This window comes from Thermobia domestica, chromosome 1 (assembly GCF_964235325.1).
Source record: "Thermobia domestica chromosome 1, izTheDome1.hap1.1, whole genome shotgun sequence".
NCBI classification, from domain to species: domain Eukaryota; kingdom Metazoa; phylum Arthropoda; class Insecta; order Zygentoma; family Lepismatidae; genus Thermobia; species Thermobia domestica.
In genome coordinates this window covers 209,266,251-209,286,210 of record NC_137454.1, presented here as the reverse complement: position 1 = coordinate 209,286,210, position 19,960 = coordinate 209,266,251, and the positions used below count along the sequence as shown (strand labels likewise).

The 19,960-nt window shown below is 35.9% G+C and overlaps 2 protein-coding genes across 4 annotated transcripts in view; one reads left to right on the top strand and one right to left on the bottom strand.

The window, feature by feature from the left end:
• LOC145693417 (transmembrane protein 138) overlaps nt 1-19,960 on the top strand; it is a 287,808-nt gene that overhangs the window by 124,633 nt on the left and 143,215 nt on the right. Inside the window, exons 1-2 of one of the 3 annotated variants that reach the window (XM_081769409.1) lie at nt 5,745-5,764; nt 7,333-7,578. The exons of 1 other annotated variant lie outside the window; for it this stretch is intronic. The gene's annotated coding sequence lies outside the window, so the exon portion shown is untranslated. Of the gene's footprint in view, nt 1-5,744; nt 5,765-7,332; nt 7,579-19,960 lie in introns of those variants that run through there. One more of the 3 variants, XM_081769402.1, reaches the window with a different exon arrangement.
• Nucleotides 1-19,960, bottom strand: part of LOC145678506 (opsin, ultraviolet-sensitive-like) — a 63,973-nt gene that overhangs the window by 8,879 nt on the left and 35,134 nt on the right. The window contains exon 2 of the mRNA XM_081748731.1: nt 7,817-7,947. Coding sequence (XP_081604857.1) covers nt 7,817-7,947 — 131 coding nt within the window. The remainder of the gene's footprint in view (nt 1-7,816; nt 7,948-19,960) is intronic.

Genomic DNA, 19,960 nt, shown 5'->3' with positions numbered 1-19,960 from the left:
CCCGTCCAATTGATGTCAACAGTTAGGTATCCATCCGAGGTATCTATCTGGCAAGTCTTAAGGAGGTCTTTCTACAACGAAGCTACAGGGAAAAAAGAAATAAAGGAAATTCGAAATTGGAAAATTCTCGAATATTTGACTGTGGTGAAATTTGACACCAGAAGAAAATGAAATTAATATGATAAACTATGGTCCAACCATATTTGGAAAGAATAATATCCCGATATCTTAATTAGTGACCACACAGGAGCGGATTAAAAAAGTGACACACCCGTGTGTGCCACTTTGGGCACCTGGGCCACCTAGTGTACACGTACATTTGATTACATTTTTTGAGTACCAACCCATGTTGTTGTTGTAGGTATAGTCTCGACTAATAATAATATCGTTGTTGTAAACAATAACTTTATAAGGAAAATTTTCTCTCCTTTTTACATCTTAGTTCCCACACTGTTAGTGAGAAATGCAGGGTGTTTCAAAATGAATATCGGGGTTTTAAGTCTTCGTAGTACTTATTGCATTTTACGTACAATTATAAGCAATGTATCAAGTAAAAGAGCACCTCAAACAGTCTTTACTACAAGTGTTCGATGTGAGATTCATTCGTCACACGGTGCACATCTAGTCGATAGGCGAGAAAGGCCCATAAACTTTCCGCCATATGGCACAAAACACATTCAATTTAGGAGAGTCTCGTTTCAACTGTACCATCTCCTGAGGATTTGCTGACGGCCAGATGCAAACATTATGAGTGTTCACATTAGCTCTTAGGTGAAATGTCGATTATCACCGAAGACGACACGATCCAGAAAATCTTCATTGTTATGCAGCAATATTTCACTTGCGAAATTGGCACGTAAACCGTAGTCTGTAGGCTTTAGACCTGTAGCAACTGCAAACGATATGGACGTAGTTGCAAGCGTCTTCTTAATATTCTTCACACAGACGGTTGCACTGTACAGATTTAGTCTTTATTAAACCACAAAAAGCTTTCTGCTCTCTAGTCTCCATGTTTGCTACTTGCTCTTTCTAACAGCAGACAGAAGAAACAATGCATGCACGTGCGTGCGTACAAAACAGTTTGAGTAGCTTTTCCATTTGATATAATATTTATAATTGTAAGTTAATTGTAATAGACACTACAAGGTTTCAAAACCCTAGTATTAATTTTGAAACACCCTGCATTACTTCAAATTGAGTCATCCTATATTCATGTCTTGTATATACATATACAAGACGTGCCATTATTATCAACTATTAACTTTCATCATCATACACACGGCCGGCCCTAGGCAATTTGTCGCCCCGTGCAATGGCATAATTTGCCGCCTCCCCCTTTCTCCAGAAAGAACAAATCTTAAAAGGCATGATTTTACGTATGCTACTCCAGCATGAACAACGAAGGGGAGGGTAAGTGTAGTCGCACTCAGAAAGGCTTAAATACTTACTAAAAATGCAATCCCGTTGTGTCTGTTTTTTTTCTTTAAATATTAATCTATTACTCTAGTGAAAGATAAAACAAACACATCTGCAGAAGAAAGATGGTAATCCGTTTTATAGAATTCAATATTGAGCTTCAATTCCAATGTATCGGTTTGCAATTCCAGTGCAACTAGTTCTTTTATCTTTATTTCTTGATTTTTCTTCTACATCTGTTAACATTAAAAAAAAAAAAAAAAAAAAAAAACTTGTTTCTATCTTCAATGGTAAGGAACTTGTTTCTGACAAAATCAAGACTAGTTGTCATATCTAAACTGTGATAACTTACTTAATGGAACAGATATTCGCTACTATTCGAGAATTGAATTCTTGCATTTGAAAACAATCAAGCAATTTGTGCTCGGATTGATTCGACCATTTGCTTTAGCATTATCCATGTGACCTTAAACTAATGCAATCTAAACATAATTTATGAATGTAGTATTCATATAGGCCAGCTTAGTAAATGTAACTACCATCATCATGAAGTCTGTTTCCAACAAGAAATATTTAATTTAAATAATATACTTATAACTAGAGACCGGATGTTAGGCAAAATGCCTATTCTTCAGTGCTAAAGATATGATCAAAAATAACGTTCTAAAGTTTATATCGGGGATTATAGTTTCGATTTAAGCCAACTTTATTTTGCAAATTTTGCCTATTTCGCCCCTCATTGCCTAAATAATTGCTTTAGTGCCTAATGTTGCGTATTCTATGCATTTTCTTTGAAATAAGATTTAATTGGGAAATATATATAATTTATATACTGTAAATAACACAAGCACGTGGTACATTACAATCTCTCTCTCTCTCTCATTTTACATATAGAGTGAAAGAAGACATTAACAAACAGGTATATTGCTTTATTTTTTGAACACTATTTATGACGAATCTATTTTTTAAAATTTTATTGATGCCTATTTACTGCTTATTTTTTAAATTTTAAGTACCTTCTTGCCTGCCTATTTTCTAAGTTTTTAATGCCTAAACATCCTGTCTCTACTTATAACAGATTTTGCCGGACCCTCGAAACTTGCCGCTCAATGCAAATGCACGTGTTACAGATATGGTAGAGCCGGCTCTGTATATCATATAGGCCTATATCTACTCGACAAATTATTTAAAAATACTATAAGGCAAATTAACATTAGTTTTTACCTTTAGACAAGTTATTTGAATTTTATACTGTACGTGACATTATTTTCGTATATATTAAAGCCTGCTTTCACGAAAAAAACAAAATTTCATTTCTACTCTTATTTCTTAGTTGATATTGATGAAAACTGCTGAAACCCGAATTGTTTATAGGTATGGTATTCATGTAAATTGTAAAATATTTGTAGCGTATCAGTATTTAGCGTTTAATTTATGTTGCATTTTACGGTGATTACACCTACATAAAAATATTTCATACTTAAATGGACGTAAGATGCATTAGAAATGACTATTTGAAAATAAACGAAATTTAGAAAAAAAACGAGAGGCAATGTTTTTTTTCTAAAAAAACGTAAATTTCTGAAAAAATACGAACGGTTTTTTTTTTATTTACAACACTATTCTCACATTCTACCAAAATAATATGACTGTACAGGTATGAAATTTGCAGGATGGGGAACGTTGATGTTTTCTACTTCTTCAAGGACGTCAGGTAACAAAACGTTTTGTCCAAAATTCCATAATAATATCTTACAAGGTACATTCGCGAAGTGTCCCCTCGGGATTCGTGTAAAACTGATTTAAATACAAAGTTCTCCACGGCTCAATGTGTATTGTACTAATTTTAGCGGCCCATACGGGTAATTTGCATATTTATGGGCCTTCATATATCCGGAATTCAATCATACACTACTATAACGTTCGGGCATAAATTGTTTTTAGTTTCTTTAGATGCAAATGGACATAAGTGTGAGCATATGCAAAACAAATTGGACAAAGTACTGCTTCTCTGACACATGTTACTCAGATCGGCCGCTTTCTTGGATCTGCCATATTGGATTCAACTTTCGATTTTTCAAATGGGAATAGGTTGAAGTGATACATCAAATTCATGTACAATTTTCTCGGAAATTCACTGGTGTAGTTAATTTTATTGTAGCTTGTACCATTTGGAAGGCATTGCATGTTAAATCTTTCCAGACACTTCGCGAATAGACATTGCAGAGTAATATCAATTACGCTTACGTTTTTGATGATGACAAATCAAAACAATTTCTAACTGGAAAAGTACTGTAGATATAAACAAATTCCATACAACATTGGTGTCATAATCTTATTACATTTCCATGAGTGATTGTTATTACTTCCATGTTATACTATAACAAGGAAGTATTGTATTACGGTCAAAATGCCTAATGTAATTCTAGATACGACCAGATTTGGGTGAACACCTACCATTTCCGTATTTACGTCTGTGTATCTGCATGTGTGTACGTTCAGAGAATATTTCGTCAATAATAAATCACGTAAAAAATTACATATACACACTGGGTCGTGCACAACTTTCTATTTGGTTGAATATTCTTGAAGTGCTGACATTTAACATGCAATACTTTGCAAATGGTATAAGTTACCGTAAAACTCGCTACATCAATGAATTTCCGAGAAAATTTTGTATGAATTTGATGTATCACATGTACCTATTCCCATTTGAAAAATCGAAAGTTGAATCCAATATGGCGGATCCAAGATGTGGCCGATGTGGATAACACGTTTCAGAGAAGCAATACTTGATCCAATTTGTTTTTCATATACCCACATTCATGTTCAATTTCATCTAAAGAAACTAAAAGCAATTTTGTGGCCGAGCGTTATAGTAGTATATGATTGAATTCCGGATATATGAAGGCCCATAAATATGTAAATTACCCGTATGGGCCGCTAAAATTAGTACAATACGCATTGGGCCGCGGAAAACTTTGCATTTAAATCAATTTTAGATTAATCCCGAGGGGACACTTCGCGAATGTATCTTGTTAGAATTATGAATCAGTACTTGCCTTCATTGATAAATAGCATTGAAACTTTGGAGAATATTTTAAGAAAAGAATACATATACCTTTGTGTAACGGTTATTTAGTTTGTGAAAAATAAATTCAGTGCTTTTGTATTCTACGTAAACAAGTCGAAAATTGTGTTGAAACACATCCCAGGTTTGTAGCAGTCTAATTATTTATGAATGCAATGCCAGCCATTTAGTGCATGATAGTTTCAATAGTTTATGGTTTTCAGGATTAAGAAATTCCTAAAACTCTTGTAGTCCTGCATAACGCATGTTAAAAGTTAAACCGCTTCACACACTATTCTTGCACTTCACAACACTAACTTCTTCGACCACAACGAAGAAAAACTACATGATAATCCTTGTTAGAGACTTGTCTCGCAGCGCTTAAGTATGACTATTACCTCCCTTATCTTTCACCCCCGCCCCCCCTAAGATTGAGTTTTTCGCTTCTAAACAAGTAGATCACTTGTCGTCAAGCATGAACGCAGGAATTGATTTCGGCAGGGGAAGTCTAAATGCAATAAGAGGATAAATTATATTAAAATTTGTAAAATCACCCCTAAAATTAGAATAAAACAGATAAGTCGAGATTTCTGGGACTTCGGAGTCCCAGGACCCACCCTCGCGTACTTTCCTGCCTGCATACGTTTCCCTGGTAGCAAATCGTGGCAGCACGTGGTTCCCATAGTTCATCAAAGCTGTTGCGAAAGTAAGACAATACATCAAGGAACAATCTCTTAAATGTTTCCGTAATATAAGCTATTTTTTGTGTAGATATGAGATTAAAATCACACACAAATAGCTAATTTAGTTTTTTTTAAAACTATCCCATTCTCGAAAATTAAGCTAAAAAATCCCACAAACTGGGATTCTTCCTATGGTTTAGGTGAGTTCAATGTTCCCAGGTCTATTTATTTGTTTGTAGATCTACAAATTTGCGTGGGTAATGTTTACTTATTATATGTATTAAAAATACGACTGCTTCAGTATGTTTGAGTACCACCGCATGTCACTGAGTACAAGAAGGTTCATTTTGAAAATTTCAGGCAACTAAAGTCGGATCATTTGGCCTTTTAGAAGGGACAGACAAAGAAAGAGAAGGCAAAAAAGATAGAAAAAAATGGAAAGAACAAGACCGAAAGACAGACTTAGCTAAAGAGGGATAGGAACCTACGAAGATCTGAAAAAGTTTGGGCTAGAGGATTAGTGGAAAACTGTGTTTGCTGCCAAAAACTCCTTAAAGGACAGTAATGCTAAGAAGATGACAAAACACGTACAGGGGTTAGCAAAATACTTCTGAATTATGTTAATTTAAGTCAGATAGGGTTATATTCTATTTTAAAAGACTTCAGTTTCTGTTGTGAGGTAAGGAAGTCAGATTATAGCACCTTCACTTCTCAGTTGTCCATGCAACCTGAAAAAAAAAGTGCGTACTGTCGTATGGTAATTTTTTTTTTTAAAAAATGTATAAGTTATCGATGTCTCTTTTGCCTTTTCAAGTTTAGACTCAATACTCAAGACTTGTCAAGATCTCTGCATGACTTTTTCTCCACGTGGTTTTCCCCCGTTCTGCCCAAACTCGGGTTATATAGTCCATTTACTCTTACGTAGCTAGGACGGAACCACTAAGTCAGTAGATCAGAAATATGATAGGCAATTACTTTCCCCTGTAGTTCAAGAAGGATTAGGCAAACTGGAAATTATGAGCTGGTGTAGTTGCATGGATTGAGAATTAGAGTCAGCTGTACCACGTATATACAAAAACTGTGTAATTATAGCTTTGGCTCCATCTGAATAAAAAAAAAAATATGAACAAACTTGAAAAAGTGTTGAAACTGGTTTTTAATAGTCTTCATCTGAAACAAGGCTATATTCAATAATTAAAAAATAGTCTTCATAAATTACGAGAGAAAAAGAGCTGTCATGAAAGAAAGTAAATAAATTATATAGTGCGGTAAATGAGAAACAACTATTTGTTGACATCTAATTTTGGCCAATTAGTAAAATTTTTGGAAGAACTATGCACTATTTTGTGGCTAAATAACTAACACACATTCATTTAGTACTCGTAGTTCTGGCTTCAACTCTTGGCAGTGGTGATTTTCTCAGATGCAAGTCCGAGTTATGGAAAGCTTGTCAATAGAAGCAATGTATTCATTGTAAAATCCAATCAATCAATTTGGAAACAACTAGTTTATTTGATGCTGATCAAAAGTCACAATAATAGAGTTTTTAGATGCAATGACTATTCTCATCCTGTATATAATACATTATTTACGTTAGGTTATTAAAAAATGATTTCGCAACAATTTATATATTCAGTAACACAATAGAGATTTATGTTTACACAGTTAGACAGTAGTGGTTTAAGTTTTCATTTTAGTTATTTATATTTTACTATAGTGATGTTCCTTTAAGAAATGTATACATTTATTCATAGTACAAAAGTTAAAGTCAGTAATGATTAGCATTTTCTTGAATGAATATCTTGTGTGATGTGGACAAACAACGCGTTCATGGGTTTTCTCGAAGTTCTTCCTGCTTCTTCCCACGTTCTTCATTCCACCATTTTGTTAATTCTCATCATCATCACCATCTTCCTTAGCCACCGAGCATAACCGAGGGAGGTGGAACTAAAATATCTATCTCATTTACCAGCAGACATAATTAGTTTTTCACGCCCTTGAGCACGATCAGTTCTTGTGGAGTGGGAGAAGCCAAAATCATTCTTCATTTATAATTCTAAATTAAGAAAATATCAAACCACCTATAGTTTCAGAAATAATAAGCTATATTTTAAAAAATCAAGATGAATGAAGAGAGTTAATATTGTTTTTGTTGATTTTCAGATTGCAAAAGGCAAGTGGAAGTAAGGAAAGCAAAGAATTGTTAACTTGTTGATTGATTGGTGTTTAATATCCCTTTTCGACATCGATGCAGTAGGAGATGGAATCTGCTGAATAAAGTGCAATCAAATGAAACCACTACTTTGATTTGTATCCCAGGCAAACAACCCACACTGGAAATGGAACCAGGGCCCACGCAAGTTGAACACGCAAGCTACGAAAGGACATTGGATGAATTTTAACCTTCAGGTTTGCTTTCTTTTCGGAAGTAAGAAAATGTGGCTTGTCATATCCACCCTCAAATTTCTCGACACACCAACTTCTTTTCGTTGTTGGTCAAACATCAAACATTTTTCTTTAATATTGTTGAGGATCGAATAACGAACGTCTCCTTCTCCCTACACACACTCCGAAAGACGAGTTTAATAATATTAGAACATATTCTTAAAGTATAACAGTAAATTTGAACTAAATAAAAATGACTTACCAATTTTTCCAAGTGCAGGACCTCTAAAGATACTATTATAGATAAATATCGGTGTCTTGGCAATCATGAAGAAATCGCTCACTGCAAGATTCATCACAAGGATGTTGGCTGGAGTACGAAGTGATTTGCACCTAGTGGAAAAAGTCAAAATCATTAAATTATTAATTTATTCTGAAAAGAAATGACGGAAATGTGAACAAAATTCAACTCCCTAGTAGTTATATGGTTGCTGCACGTGCCATCTGCGGAAGACTCAAGTTTGATTCACAACGGGAACGCATGTGGTTCGGATCCTCCATCAAGCTCGAGGCCCACTCATATGTCGCCTCGATGTTGAACAAGATACTTTACTCCAGATCAACAAACCAACCAAAATAATAAATTATCTTTATAAATAAGAGTATTTCATTTTGTTCCGCTCATATAGGTATGTTGATTATTTCCGAGGGTGTAGGAAGTAGAGCAACTTTTACGTTATGTGAAATTTATATTTTAACTAATATTAGTATACATAGTACTTCACTCCGAGTATTTTGTACTGAGTTCTTACATGATTTGTACATCGAAGGCTAATGATCTAGATTATATTTTCTCCACTACAACAGTGCTGTATACTTTGCCATGAACATTTCACTTTATACTATAGATGCATAAACTAACTAACTAAATCTATGGCTTATGGAACCCGGAGGTTCAATGCCGCGTTCACAAAAGCTCTCCACCGACTTCTATCCTTAGCCAACTGGGTCCAGTTTCTACTTTGTATTCCTATCTCTGCGAGATCCATCTTAATATTGTCCTCCCATCTGCGCTTAGGTCTTCCTAATGGTCGTTTTCCAATAGGTATTCCAGTTAGGACTTTGAAAGCATTTCTACTTTCTTCCATCCTAGCTACATGACCTGCCCACCTAAGCCTCCTAGACTTGATGACCCTAGCAATGTTTGGTAAACCGTATAAATTATGTAGTTCCTCGTTATGAAGTTTCCGCCATTCCCCATTCCCGTTCCTCTTGGGTCCGAATATACATCTCAGAATCTTGTTCTTAAATACTTCCAGTCTATGTTCTCTCAGAGTAAGCGACCATGTTTCGCAACCATATACAACAACAACCATGATTATCGTTTTATATATTTTAAGCTTCAAATTCCTCGACAGAATTCGCGACGACAAGAGATTTTGAACTGAATGATAACACGAATTCTCTGCTTTTAGTCGACATTTAATTTCTTCGTGAATATGATTTTCGTCTGTTAATATTGATGCTAGATATTTGAAAGTGTTCACTTTATCAAAAGTATTATTTAATATTTTAACGCATCCATAATTTGCCGTATTACGGTCCCGACGCACATTTACTTCTAAACCCATGTCCCTGAAAGGATTTAATAAGATCTCTGCATTTCTTTCTATAGTTCTCCTGTCATCCCCTATTAAATTTACATCATCAGCATATGCCATAACCTGGTGAATACCGTTCAACTCTAGCCTCTGGTTATTTTTTTTATTATTTATTTTTCTTATAGCGTATTCCAGAACAAAGTTGAATAATAATGGCGACAACGCATCTCCTTGTTTCAGGCCATTTTTGACGTGAAAGCGCGTGAACAAAAAAATTTCCTACCCGGATATTACTTTGGGATTCATTTAAACATATCTTAATAAATTAATCTAATTAGCTTTCTTGGTATTCCAAGTTCTGTAAGAACGTTGTATAATGTTTCTCTCCTAACAGAGTCGTAAGCATTTCTAAAATCAATAAATAGCTGATGTACCAGGGTATTATATTCCCACTTCTTTTCGAGTATTTGGTAAATGGTAAATATTTGGTCGATAGTTGATCGATTTCGTCTAAATCCGCACTGATAATCTTTAATAATGTCATCTGCGTATGGGGTCAATCTTGCTAATAGAATATTTGAAAGGATTTTATAGAATGTTGACAGAAGAGAAATGCCTCTACAGTCAGTTTTGTCGCCTTTCTTGTGAACTGGAACAATGATTGATTCTTCCCACTCTTGTGGCAATTCTTTATTGTTCCAGATAAAGAAAATAAGTTTGTGTATCTTGTTCCACAATTTTTCGCCTCCAGCTAAAATTAACTCAGCCGGAATTTCGTCTACACCCGGAGATTTATGCTTCTTTAATTTCTTTATAGCGGTTTCTATTTCTATTCGGTTAGGTTCTGGAATATACGGTTCTGCGGTTTGTATCTCCTTTTCTCCATGCATATTAGTTTTTGGCTGCGTGTTAAGCAAATCGTCAAAGAAATCTTTCCATCTATTTAAGATGCTATCCGTATCAGTGAGAACTGTTCCGTCAGCTTTCTTTAATATATAAGCACCAGGTTGATAGCCTTTCTTAAGTTTGTTGATCCCCTTATACATGTCCCGAATGTTTTTGTTTTTAATACTATCTTCAAGTTCCTTAAATTTAGCTTTCAACAAGTTAATCGCGTTTCTTTGTTCTAAAAGTTTTGGAAGTTTCCCGCCTGATGTCTACGAAATTTTATGTAGTTATTTCATTCGGATTTTGTAGCCAACGTAATTTTGCCTGTTTTCTCTTCTCTGCTAATTTAATGCATTCCTGGTCGAACCATGGTTTGTTCCTACGTATTTCCGCGTGCCCCAATTTTTCGTTTGCTGAAATATTAATGCTATCTCTAATTTTAATCCAAGTATCCTCAACATTAGTGCACTCCGAACCTTCTAAAGTCGAGAATCTATTCGAAACTTCAATCTGGTATTCCTCTCTTACCTGGCTCTCATCTAATTTCTTGAATTAAATCTCCGTTTTCGGACATTCAATATTTCCTTTATTCAACGATAATCTCTCACTTATTATCGCTGCTACCAGGTAGTGATCAGTGTCACAGTCAGTTCCTCTAAACGACCGGACATCAATTATGCTAGATTGCCTTCTTCTATCTATTAAAACGTGGTCAATTTGATTATGTGTTTTTTTCCGTCAGGTGAGGACCAAGTGTATTTATGAATGTCGCGATGTGGGAATTTCGTACTCTTCACGATTAGGTTTTTGGATGTTGCAAAGTTCACGAGTCTAACACCGTTGTCATTACTTTCCTTTCGTTCCCTATAATCGGTTTGAAAATATCCTCTCGCCCTACCTTCGCATTGAAATCTCCTAATAGAATTTTCATATGGTATCGCGGGAGTTGGTCTTTTATATCGTCATCCTTATCTTCTGTTGGGGTATATACATTTAAAACAAAAATATAACACCGCCGACCCTTAAGAGTAATAAAAGAAAGTCTGTCAGTAACAAATTCAACCCGCTTAATCGCTGGTAATATTCGCTTGTGAATGAAAAACCCTGTTCCTAATTGGTGGTTTTTATTTCCTTCCAAGTTAAAAAAAAAAAAAAAACCGTAAACTTTCCGGAATTCACAGATCCATTTCCTTCCCACCTAACTTCCTGAACTCCTATTATGTCCATTGTCCATCCTGTATTTCTCTAACTCACTCGTTACGGATTTTAACGCGCCTGCCCTATAAATACACCGTACTTCTACTATTCCATGTTCCAAATCTCATGTCCATTTTCTTTTGCTGAGGTCGTGCCAAGTTATCAGTCCTTGTCCGAGTCTTTTGTGAATGTTTCTGAACAAGTGCCGTTTTTTACATGTTAGCCTTACCAAAACCCTCAAGCTGGAGGACCACTGCTTGTCGTCTGTCCGCGACTGCTTATTCAATATATTCGCAGCTAACCTCTATATCTAGAGGCCTTCTCTTCGATTCGCAACTTGAGGATGCGTCATGCCGTGGTGACAGGAACCCACGTTACACAGACAGATGCATAAACATACAAAGTAAATCAAGGAATGTGATTATTTGAAATGAAATGAAATCTTTAAGTTTTACGTCCCACGGTTATGCCGGTTAGGCTAAAGGAGACGGTGATAATGAGAGATGAGTGAAATGAAGAAAGTGGGAGGAAACGGGAGAACCCCGAGAAAACCCACGAGCACGGTATTTGTCCACTACAAAGTCTACACGGCGCGAGCTGGGATCGAACCAGGGACCCCAAGCACCGGAGGTGAACTCTCTGCCACTGAGCCACCGCGCCCCCTGTGATTATTTGAGAAGCAAGCTCATTATTTCGTTCAAAATCTGTATTGTAATATCCAGAATACAAGTTGTTGCTTGGCAGTACGAATAGGGAAAGAAGAAAATTCGTATGTATCTTTGAATTATTTCCGAAAACCTCATTTCTTTCATGCGTGCTAGCAAGGGCACCGATTTCTCTCTAAATTTGGGGGAGGGGCATTCAGATGCAGAAAGCATATATGAGGATTTTAAGACAAATTGCATTCAAATTATGCCAAATATTGTAAATTTACAAATACCATGAGGGGGCTCACATGAGCTTTGGGGGACCCGGGCCCACTCGGTCCCCTTAGGATCGGCGCCCTTGCTTGCTAGAATAAAGAAAAATTGAATGAGAACAGATTACTTTGGAAGTTAAAATCACCATAATTATGGTGTAGAATTTCGTCAAGATTATTGTTTCAATTTCTAGGGACAGAATGCGATCAGTATTCATCGTTCATACCTTGTTTAACTTTTGTTTTAAAATTCTTCCAGTAGTATCAATATAGGTTTTCTCGGACAGACCATTTGGGACAGATGTTTTACATACAATTATTAAACAAATACACACAACACAGGACACACCATTAAAATAACATCAGCGTTAAGTCAAAAATAGAAGGCAAAAGTCGCCAATATTTGTGGCTTCTTTTGTAAGAAAACGATCAAGCTTCAAACAATAGCATATACGACGGGAGGCTGATAAGTTCTCGGCCCGAGCCCCTTCTGAATGTATTACCCTGATGTAATTGATGTCATGTGAAATGTTGATCTTTTATATGTTTAAGTACCAAATTTCACGATCCTACCATAAACGATTTTTATTTTGCAGGTAATTAAATGAACCATGGCGGAGCCAGATGTCGAATTCACCAAAGAGGAGTTGCGAGGTGTAATAAAGTTCTTCTTCCTGCAACAGAAGTCGCCCAAGGAAATCCATGGTTGCATGCTAGACACATTGGGTAGACAGGTCTCTTCATACTCCACTGTGAAGAAATGGTGTGCGAACTTCAAGCGTGGTGAATTTTCAACAGTAGATGGTGACAGGTGTGGCAGGCCAGTGTCAGTGTCAACTCCGGAAAAAGTGGACCAGATTCATGACCTGATTTCGAGCAACAGACGGATTTGGCTTCAAGAGATAGCTGACAAAGTGCACATATCCAAAGAACGTGTTGGGTCAATAATCCATCATCAGTTGGACATGCGCAAGCTTTCTGCGAAATGGATTCCGAAATGTTTGAACGCGGATCAGAAACGCGAACGTGTGAGATCATCGCAGGTGATTTTACGTCATTTTACGAACTCGAAGGACGATTTTTTGAATCGGCTTTTTACCCAGGATGAAACGTGATTGCATTACTTTGATCCGGAAACTAAACAGTAGTTACGCTGGGAAGTGGCGCTACTCAGGATCTCCAAGGCCCAAAAAATTCAAAGCACAAAAGTTCGCAGGGAAGGTGCTTGTCTCAATATTCTGGGATAAGGATGGTGTTTTGCTCTCAGACTACCTTCCAAAGGGCCAAACCATAACTGCAGAGTATTACTGCAGTCTGCTGGCTAAGGTAAAGGACGCTATTAAAGAAAAGCGCCGGGGAAAGTTGACACGAGGTATCTTGTTCTTGCAGGACAATGCTTCCGTCCACAAGGCTGACAGAACAATGAATTTTCTGAGGGACTTAGGGTTTCAGTGCATTGACCACCCACCTTACTCGCCAGATCTTGCCCCTTCTGATTATTATCTGTTTCCAAAACTCAAAACAGCACTGAAAGGACGGAAATTTCACAGTGATGAAGAGGTGATAACAGCTGCGGAACAGTGTTCTGCAGACCTTGAGATTTTTTTTTTTTTTTTTTTTTTTTTTTTTTTTGAGGGGTTGGAGAAGTTGCAGCATCGAAGTGCCAAGTGTGTTGACCTTCGAGGGAACTAGGTTGAACATCCTCACACTTTCATGCCTGCAGCTCAAGTCCTTCTGGGTCGGGCCGAGAACTTATCAGCCCACCCTCGTAGCTTCATAAGATCATTGTTAAGTCAAATAATAACAAAGCAAAGGGCGTCAAAATTCTTAATTTTTAAATTGGTACCGTGCATATTCTCTGTTAGTAAAGCTAAAACAAAACATTCATTAATATTCTTCACAATTTTCAATATTTCGTGTATGTGTAAGTACACTTTCGAATCTAAGGCTAGTTTTAGACGGAAGTATTTATCGTAGCATTTCTCGTAGCAAAAATCGTATCCTCGATATCCTTCCGTGTAAAGTAGCAAATACTATAGCATTTCCCATGACATGGCATATTCTATGGCATTTCTTGTCTATATGACCTGCTCTGTTTCATAGCATTTCTGGTCCGATTGCAGCGCCGTGGTGTGTTAAAAGAAAGTGAAAGATTTTGTGCCAAATATCCATGCTCTTTGTTCTGTGTGGAAAATTGAATAGTAGTAAAGAAAGATGAGTTGGAGTAGGAATGGTATTCTTATGCTGATTAAAAAAATATGAAGAGCATCATTGTTTGTACAAAGTTAAAAGTCCTTTGTATCATAATAAGCATATGCGACAAAGAGTTTTAGAAGAAATAGCGACTGAAATCTCTGTTTTTATTTTCGGAGCCATAATTACGCTCTTCTCCAGTGATTTGTCTGCTACGTCACGACAAGATGCTTATCAAAATGCTACCGTGTAAAAGCACCATATACTTTTGATGCTATAGAATATTATACGAAATTTTTCGCAGCACATCTGCTACAAGAAATGCTACGATAAATGCTTCCGACTAAAGCTAGCCTAATATATGAGTAATAACACCAAAACGAACCTTCATACAAAATGGCACTCTCTCAAGTTACTATATTGAAGTAACGAAACGCTATTTTCCCTTGCTGCAGGAAAGAATGTCTATTCAATTATCCAGATATTGTATTGTCAAATGTTTTTTATAAAGACAGGAGAAATTAAAGAAGCATTGCTTTATTTCAAATGTTATTACCCGAAGTGACCTTATATGTGAGAGATAAGATCCCGATATATTTCGAGCTAAAGCCCGTCTGGAAACCTGCGGGGGACCTTGGGGCTTACTTTTCTACTACAAAGAGCAAGCCCGTATTTAGGTAAGTGCTATTCTGTGCTCGAGCACAGGGCGGCAGAATTTAGGGGGCGGCAAAATTTTGGATTTTTAAAAATTAAATGAAATGAAATCTTTAAGTTTTACGCCCCACGGTTAAAGGAAGGGTAAAGGAGATGGTGATGATGAATGAAATCATGGAATGAAGAAAGTGAGAGGAAACGGGACAGCCCCGAAAAAAAAACACACGGTGTTTGTCCACTACAAATCTCACTTGCGAGAGCTGGGATCAAACCAAGGACCCTATGCAAGCGCAAGAAAATATGTTAGTGTGTTTAATTCGCTCTAATTACAGTAGTTACTAATTAGCTATTTTATCTGATTATTTTTAAAAAGCCATCCTCTCCCACCAAGGGAGCCGATTTCTCTGTAAATTGGGGGAGGGGGCATTCAGATGCAGAAGGTATATATATATGAAGATTTTAAGACAAATTGCACTCAAATTATGCCAAATATTGTATATTCAAATATAGAATAGGGGGCCCACATGAGCTTTTGGGGGGTGCTGGCCCCCTCGGCCCCCAGGATCGGCGCCCTTGTCCCCCACCCCACCCAAACGGGTGATGATGAACATCATAAAAACTGATACCGTTAAACTCACCGATCTTCAAAACTATGAATTCAACACTAATATCTGTCGTTTTCTATTACTTTTAAAATCTCGTCCCCTTCCTTGGGAGGGGCTGCGGTGGCTTAGTGATAGAGCATTCACCTCTGGTGGGTGTGGGTCTCGGGTTCGATCCCAGCTCCCGCAAGGTGAACTTTGTGGTGGACGAACACCGTGTGCGTGGATTTTCTCGGAGTTCTCCTATTTTCTCTCATTTTGTTCATTCCACCATTTCATTCATTTCTCATAATCACCGTCTTCTTTACCCTAACCGGCATAATCGTGGGACGTAAAACTTAAGATTTCATTTCATTTCTTTCCTTCCTGGGGAATGGAGTATGGCCTTGAAGTTGAATTTTATTAAAGCTGTCACTTTTCATCTTAGCGATCCTAAAAACTATGAATTCAACTCTAATATTGGTCGTTTTCGAAGGGGGGAGAACGACAAGTTTTGTGCGGGGACGGCAAATTATTTCGAGCACAGGGGCGCACAATATATAAATGTGTGTCTGACAAAGAGTGTGTCCTTGAAAATAATGGGATACGTGTTCGTCGAGTTTCCCTACACCCAACTGTTTCCGAGCAAATGACCTGGTTCAAACTATTCTGCCAGCTTATAGCTTTCAAATTACAAAATATGCTCTAACTTATGATATCCCGACCGGTAGCACGTATAACTTTAGAATTCGTCTAGTTGTAACATATCAAATGCAAACACAATTGTCTCGTTCGGATCCCAGCGGAGCCACTTCGTGACCTTGCCTTGTGAGTTATTCGTAGTAAATTCGAATAAATCAATAACATAATCATACTAGGACTACTAAATAGATTATATATATATATATATATATATATATATATATATATATATATATATATATATATATATATATATATATATATATATATATATATATATATCAAATCTCGTGCGTTTATATCAAGCAGATCAAACGAAACTTGTGATGATACGCGTAATAAAATTACGGCCTCCCTCCTTCAGACTAGAATGCTTAGATGCTTAAGGGTAATAATAATTCAGGTAGTTATCTATTATTCTAAAAATATTCTCTATCCACAAAGTAGGTTTTGTGTGATTATAAAATGTAGGGGATATTTTCTGTAATAGATTGTATTTTGATCTTATCGTAATGTTAACATCAAACATGTTACCCTATTTGTAATGTAAAATTTTAATAATGACTTTTATGCTGCCTTCAAATGACGTTGAAATTATTAACAGTAGGCGATCACTTTCATAGGAGAAAAAACACTCGTGACAACTTAAGAGAAGATTACCTGACAACTCTGATTTAGCCTATATGAAGCCACGTCTTCTATTACTGAAATTGATATTTAACAACATACAGGTTGTTGGTATGTGCGTACAGAGTAGGGCTGTTCCTAATTCCGGAATTCCGGAATTTTTCGGAACGGAAATTCCAATTCCGGAATCGGAACACAGTTTCAAGACGTTCCGGAATTCCGGAATTTCGGAACGTTCCGGAATTTCGGAACATTCCGGAATTTCGAAACGTTCCGGAATTTCGGAACATTCCGGAATTTCGAAACATTCCGGAATTTCGGAACAGTCCGGAGTTTCGGAACATTCCGGAATTTCGAAACATTCCGGAACGTCTTATTGAAAAAATAATTTTTGCTGTTACCCCAAACTGAGAGGTGTGCGCAGAGCTTAGCTTTGAAACTGGATATTGATTCCGCTGTGCTGAAGGAAGGAGTTTTGGTCCACGGCAACTGGTTTTGTTTCATTCTCTAGATCCGTTCACTGTGAACGATTGCGCATAAGATTTGGAACTTTGTCTGGTTATCCATAAAGTCTCAATCATAAGTGATTCAGTGTAAATTCCGTCATATTGTTGCAGAAATCGGAACATAGAAATTCGAGCTAGTTCTTCCCTTTAGTTTGGTTTTATTTCGGGAGGGGTCTAAAGCGTTTCGGAGGGTCCAAATAAAATTTGAGGCTAGAATTTATAAAAATTTCTAAAATTGTCCCTAAAAGTAGATTACATTTACAAGAAAGTCGGGATTTCGGGGGGGGGACGGACCCCAGGACCCATCCCCTGCGTACGCCTCTGAATTACAAGATGATTGCTAACTAATTGTAAATTTAACTTATTACTTTTCAGCTCAGCAAAGTAAATTAAAACAACCAACCCTACAGAAATTGATTAGGTCTACCTTCCTCTATGACTTAAAGTAATTTGGAAAGCTTTGTGTACAAACACTCGTCTAATATTTAGTTGAATTAATCAAGGATCACGTAATTTAAAAAAATAATATTAGACGAGTGTTTGTAAATGAGGCTTTGCATTTTTTAAGCCATAGAGGAAGAACAACTTTTGAATTTCCGTCGTTGAGCTGAAAAGTAAAAAAATAAATTAGTAATTAATTAGCATATTTTTTTAAAAATTTTCAGTTACAGAATGCATAATATTACTACCTTCTTACTTGCAAATATAGATAATAAAAATATATTTTAATTACGGAAAAAGAAAAATCAAAATGGCATGGCGAAGAATCAAAATAAGAGAAAAATCTCCTTAACTTTTATTAATGAATAAAGTAGAGATAATATGGGAAAAGAAAGCACTGAGGTCATGGATCGTCTCATCAGGACTAACTATAACGAACTATTCAAAAGTTACATATAAAGCTGTACGGCCAGGACTCTGCCTTTCTACATCTTTACACCTACGCCTCTCGCGCGACAGTTTTATTTTTATTTTTAGCCTTAGTTGCCTAAAAATAAAACTAAATTGAAATTTAGTCATTCAAGTTTAAACTCAACCAGTCAAAATTCAATAAAGATTTTTCATAACCCCACAAAATTCTAGTAATTTGTAATGACAGTTTAATACTATGATGTTATAGCTGGTAGGCAGATATTATAGTGGTACCGTTTAGTATCTTACATAATTTGTTACAAAATAGTGTTTAATATTCTTTTATCTTCAGATATATAAATGTACAATTATTATGCTGCTGCCCGTGTTATGTAAAAATATGCATTATTGATGTTACATGAACTTTTTGGAAACTAGAATCAGTATTTCATATTTCAGGTTCAAATCACGCAAAGCTAAAATTAATAATGCATCGCTTGTATTGTATTTAGTATACTGCATGCTGTAAACAGCAAAAAATTTCTTAGAACAAGGGATTACTGTTTAATGTTTTTTGTAACTTCTATAATCATGATGCTACTGCTGTTTTTTTTTTTTTTTTAAATGAAAGCTTTATCAAGCATTATTTGCATAACTTGTCAAAATGTACAACGAGAGTAAATCGAATAGAGGTGCAAACTTTACATAATATCTTATAATTATTCACATGTACGCGCTACTCTTTTCTTGTCCTGCGACACTTATTTGAATAACTAACTAAATAAAGGTGTCTATCAGTTAAATACTAAGCATTGGAACCTACGTATGAAGATTAGTTCTAACTCTACTAATCAAAATTTTATGCAAGGTGACAAATTAATTGTGTGAGTGAAAAACATTTAAAATTGGTTTGTTGAGAAATTGTATTAATCACCAATATATTATTATCAATGTTGTGAAATTCTGATGTAAAAGCATGTTACTTTCTTTAAACAATTACATTGATACAAGCCAACAGAATATGTACATTTTCATACAAAGCTGCAATATGAAGGGTAGTTATGCATTCAGATGAAAGGGTCTGCACCAATGACTAACTAACAACAAGAAAGGTAAATGTTCAATTAGAATACCCGAAATTGTGAGTAGCGATGGTAAAAGTTAAAAATGAAAGAAATCATTTCGTAAATGTTAATATTCACATTAAAAGTATTAGCCTAATGTTCATATTTCGCTCTTACGAAATAATTAATTTGTATCAAAAACTATTCGTACTTCGCGTAAATTGATCTTTACAAAAATTGATGTCTTATTTTCCTTGAGTAGAAAAGTTGGCGAAAACTTTCTTTCTCCTGATTTCTGAAATAAATCAGATAAAAAAGATCAATGAGATAAAAGAAGTTTGTTAAGCTAAAAGTCCCTAAAGCCCATTTTATGCGATGCAATTTTCTATGCAATCTTGCATGCTAAGAGTCATGCGTTCAAATTATTTCGTGTAATAATAATTAACATTCAACTTTCCATAGTAAATTGCACGTATTTCACCTTGTTCGGAGATAGAACATGTGCAATCTACCATGGAAAGTTGAATTCTAATTTTTATTACAGGAAATAATTTGAATGCATGTCTCCTAATTTTGCATACATAATTGCCTTGTCTAATATCGTCTAAAGTCTACTTTCCCC